Source organism: Austrofundulus limnaeus, unplaced genomic scaffold (genome assembly GCF_001266775.1).
Source record: "Austrofundulus limnaeus strain Quisiro unplaced genomic scaffold, Austrofundulus_limnaeus-1.0 Scaffold2279, whole genome shotgun sequence".
Taxonomy (NCBI): domain Eukaryota; kingdom Metazoa; phylum Chordata; class Actinopteri; order Cyprinodontiformes; family Rivulidae; genus Austrofundulus; species Austrofundulus limnaeus.
The window spans coordinates 31962-35252 of NW_013954681.1; the positions used below are offsets into that span (position 1 = coordinate 31962).

Below are 3291 nucleotides of genomic sequence, written 5' to 3' on the forward strand. Positions count from 1 at the left end.
AAAAAAAGTTATCGTGCGATTAATTGATTTATTGACTATCGCGACAGGCCTAATTGAGGTATCAATTTTCTCGGAGGCGTTGGAGACTGGAGGTCTCAGCAGCGCTCTCGGAGGTGGTACTGGCGGAGGCGGTGTCCAGGACCGTCTCAGAGGAGATGCTGGTGGGAGAAATGAAGGCGGAACTGGAGAGGGGAAATCATTGGCCCAGCAGAGCAGTAGCCGAAGTACTCGGGGCCATTGGGATCATACACGGGATCGTAGTCCGGATCATACTCAGGCTCAGGAGGGGCCGCCGGCAATGGTTGCACTGAGAAGAGCCGGATGCAGGAGTGGGCTTCAGCGCCAGGCAAGTCCCCCAGAACTGAGTCCTCGACCTCTCTTCTTCCTCCAAAAGATGAGGYGATGGGAGGACCTCGATCTTCAGGTCCTGGCGCTCCCGCCTCCAGGCAGGCTGAGCAGGTGTCATTTGACAACCACCCACTGGAATGGTTGTAGACTGCGGGACCTGCTGAGTCCTGACCGCCCTCCGAGATGAACCCCACTCGCTGGACGGAGCCAAAAAACTATTCTCCTCCATAAATTTGAAAAAACTCTATCTCGCCATGGGTTCTGACATTAACTGGTTCACTCTGTTATGGTGGTGCGGAGGAATGAACCCAAATTCAGGCAGATGTGAGAGTTTTGAAAAATAAGAATATTTGTTATAAAAATAAAGCAAAAGCTGTCGTGGCAGCAAAAACAAGAAACACGAAGTGCGAGAAGGGGACCGTAACTGTCAGACATGCCAAACAATGAACCAGTGAGTATGTGGAGGACAAGACCAGTATTTAAACAGACGAGAATTACAAACACCTGGAGGGAGAACTGATTGGGGATTGAAGACAGGTGAGGATGGTTGGCTGAGAAATGACAAGGAAATAAGCTGAGAACTGAAGGGTGGAGACACAGAGTAAACACAGAACAACAAAAACACAATCTTCACTGGTCCATTGACCCCTGCACAGATTAAGAATCATCATCATGAAAAAACATCATAAGGAGGTGCTACCCATAAAAGAAAAAAGAATTACCAACACGAGGATAAAAAGAAGATAAAAAAGAACACCATGCTATGTCCTCTTTTCAGGACAAAAAACCCTGCACAGTGCAAGAGATATGGGGTGGAGGATAAGGGAAGGTGGGATAACAGGGATAGGAGAGAGAAACACAGGCAATAGCCAGTGAAGGCAGTGAGTTAAAGGTCCATGTGTCNACTCTGTCTGATTCAAATATGACAGCAGATGGTGTCAGACATTAAAATGATGTCATCACAGGTCTGTTCAGAGGTTCTAAGGTCAAAGGAGGACATGTAAACCCTGACCTGATATCCTCTCAGCTGGATAAATGAAAAGAGGTGGAGCATCAGATAGAAGCTCAGAGCTCTGATGGAGTTTAACAACAGATGCCTTTTTGACACCTAAATCTTGAATCAACAAGAGAGTTGGTGGTTCTATTCCCTGCTATTCAGTCACATGTCAGAGTGTCCCTGTGCACGACACTGAACCTCCACTGTCCGATGTGTCCCATCAGTGCATTAATGTGATTAGCACTGAGGTTTACAATTTATAGATTGATTGTTCAAGTTAGCTTTGTAAAGAGATAATAGTGTGCTGTGTGAATGAGGACGCAGACTGTAGTGTGAAGCACTTTGAGTATGCTGGTTGGATAGAAAGGTGTTATACAAGTACAGTAAGTACTCACATTTAGGTTTTAGTTTGATATATCTGTTTTTTGTTTTAATTCCCCCCCCCCCCCCAAAAAAAAAAAAAAAAATACAGGTAAGTCATAAGTTTGTAAGTTACTGTCACTTTCAGCCGTTAGTTTCAGTTTGTAGCCTAGTTTCCATCAAATAATGGTGCAAAACTGATGAACCAGAGGCAGCTTCAGTCAAACAGGATATTAATTATTGATCAGAAAATGACTGTGGTGACAACAGTTGGAGCTAATATTTTCTTTGGTAAAAACCCTGTCATACTCTGTTTTAGACAACTCATGGTCATTTGTGAAAATGTTGATTATTTTACTCATATTGTCTATATATTTGATCTAGTTGTTAGCATTACAGTATGTATAGGTCCAAAAGAGGCTTCCAGTAAATTTGATTAAAAAATTCCATCTTCAGCTTAAACATTTTTAGTGTTGGATAAACTTTTCATTAGTTGGTATAAGTTGTCTAAAACTTTGTAGTGTGACAGGGCCCTCACATCAAAAAGATGGTAAAAGTACAGTATGTATAAAAAATTCAACCATCTGTTTCCCTAATGTAAGGTAAAGGAATAAATTATATCAGGTTATAAAGTAAAAGCAGCAACATTTAATTGAAAATAACAAGGTAGAATTTTAGTATATTGAACTGATCCTTGTAGATTTAGATTCTTTGATTAATCTGTTGATTTCACAGTCAAAGCTGTCTGATTGGTGAACAGATCCAGAATCAGTGAATATTTATCTGTGTGAATCTTTGTTGTTTCTCAGTGCACTGCCATGATACAGTTAAAGGTGCTACTGGAGAAGACGTCACTCTCCCCTGCAACTTTAATCAATCTCTGTCTCAAACGAACAAAGTCTTCTGGAGAGGTGCAAATGACTCGATTGTACTGGACATCATTGGTGGTAAAGCAAAGCTTGAAAACCAGGATAAGAAGTACAAAGATAGAGTGTCCTTCCTCCAAGATGGTTACAACAATGGAAATGTGTCCATCATCATGAAGAACCTGCAGTCTGATGATGCTGGCACATACACRTGCACACTTCTTCCTGAAAGTGATACTAAGAAGGTCAATCTCACAGTTACAGGTCAGTCCAAGCTTTTATTTTACAACCAAGACAACCTCAGTCACACATTTACAGTGTCTCACTTTGTTTTGTATATGAATGAATGAATGAATGAGACAGACTGTTTTATATTGATTTGTTTGTTTATGGCACATTCATAGACATCATCAAATTATTAAACATCAAAATATACAACCATAATTCTGAAAAAAATCTATAAATCAAACAAATGAAAAACAGCTTCACAGTGGGAAACATTGACCTGCCTCTGTTAACTACTGAGATGTGTTGCTGCCATCAAATTAAACATTGCCCTGTTCAAAAAAAAGTTATGTTTTGATTTCAGCATTTGATATTTGCTATGAGATTTTTAAATCAAAGCATTTTATTGTTGTTTATTTATATTTTATACAGCAACAACTTTTAGCATTAGGCTTGTCAGTCATACATTTGTATGTGATGTAACACGACCACCTG

At 40.5% G+C, this 3291-nt stretch overlaps 1 protein-coding gene across 1 annotated transcript in view; it reads left to right on the plus strand.

The window, feature by feature from the left end:
- The window catches only part of LOC106537375 (CD276 antigen homolog), a gene marked incomplete at its 3' end in the record, with an annotated part of 14204 nt that extends 11369 nt beyond the window's left edge, over window positions 1–2835 (plus strand). Inside the window, 1 exon segment of the mRNA XM_014034753.1 lies at window positions 2515–2835. Within this exon segment, the coding sequence (XP_013890207.1) occupies window positions 2515–2835 (321 nt within the window).
- Between the last annotated feature and the right edge of the window lie 456 nt (window positions 2836–3291).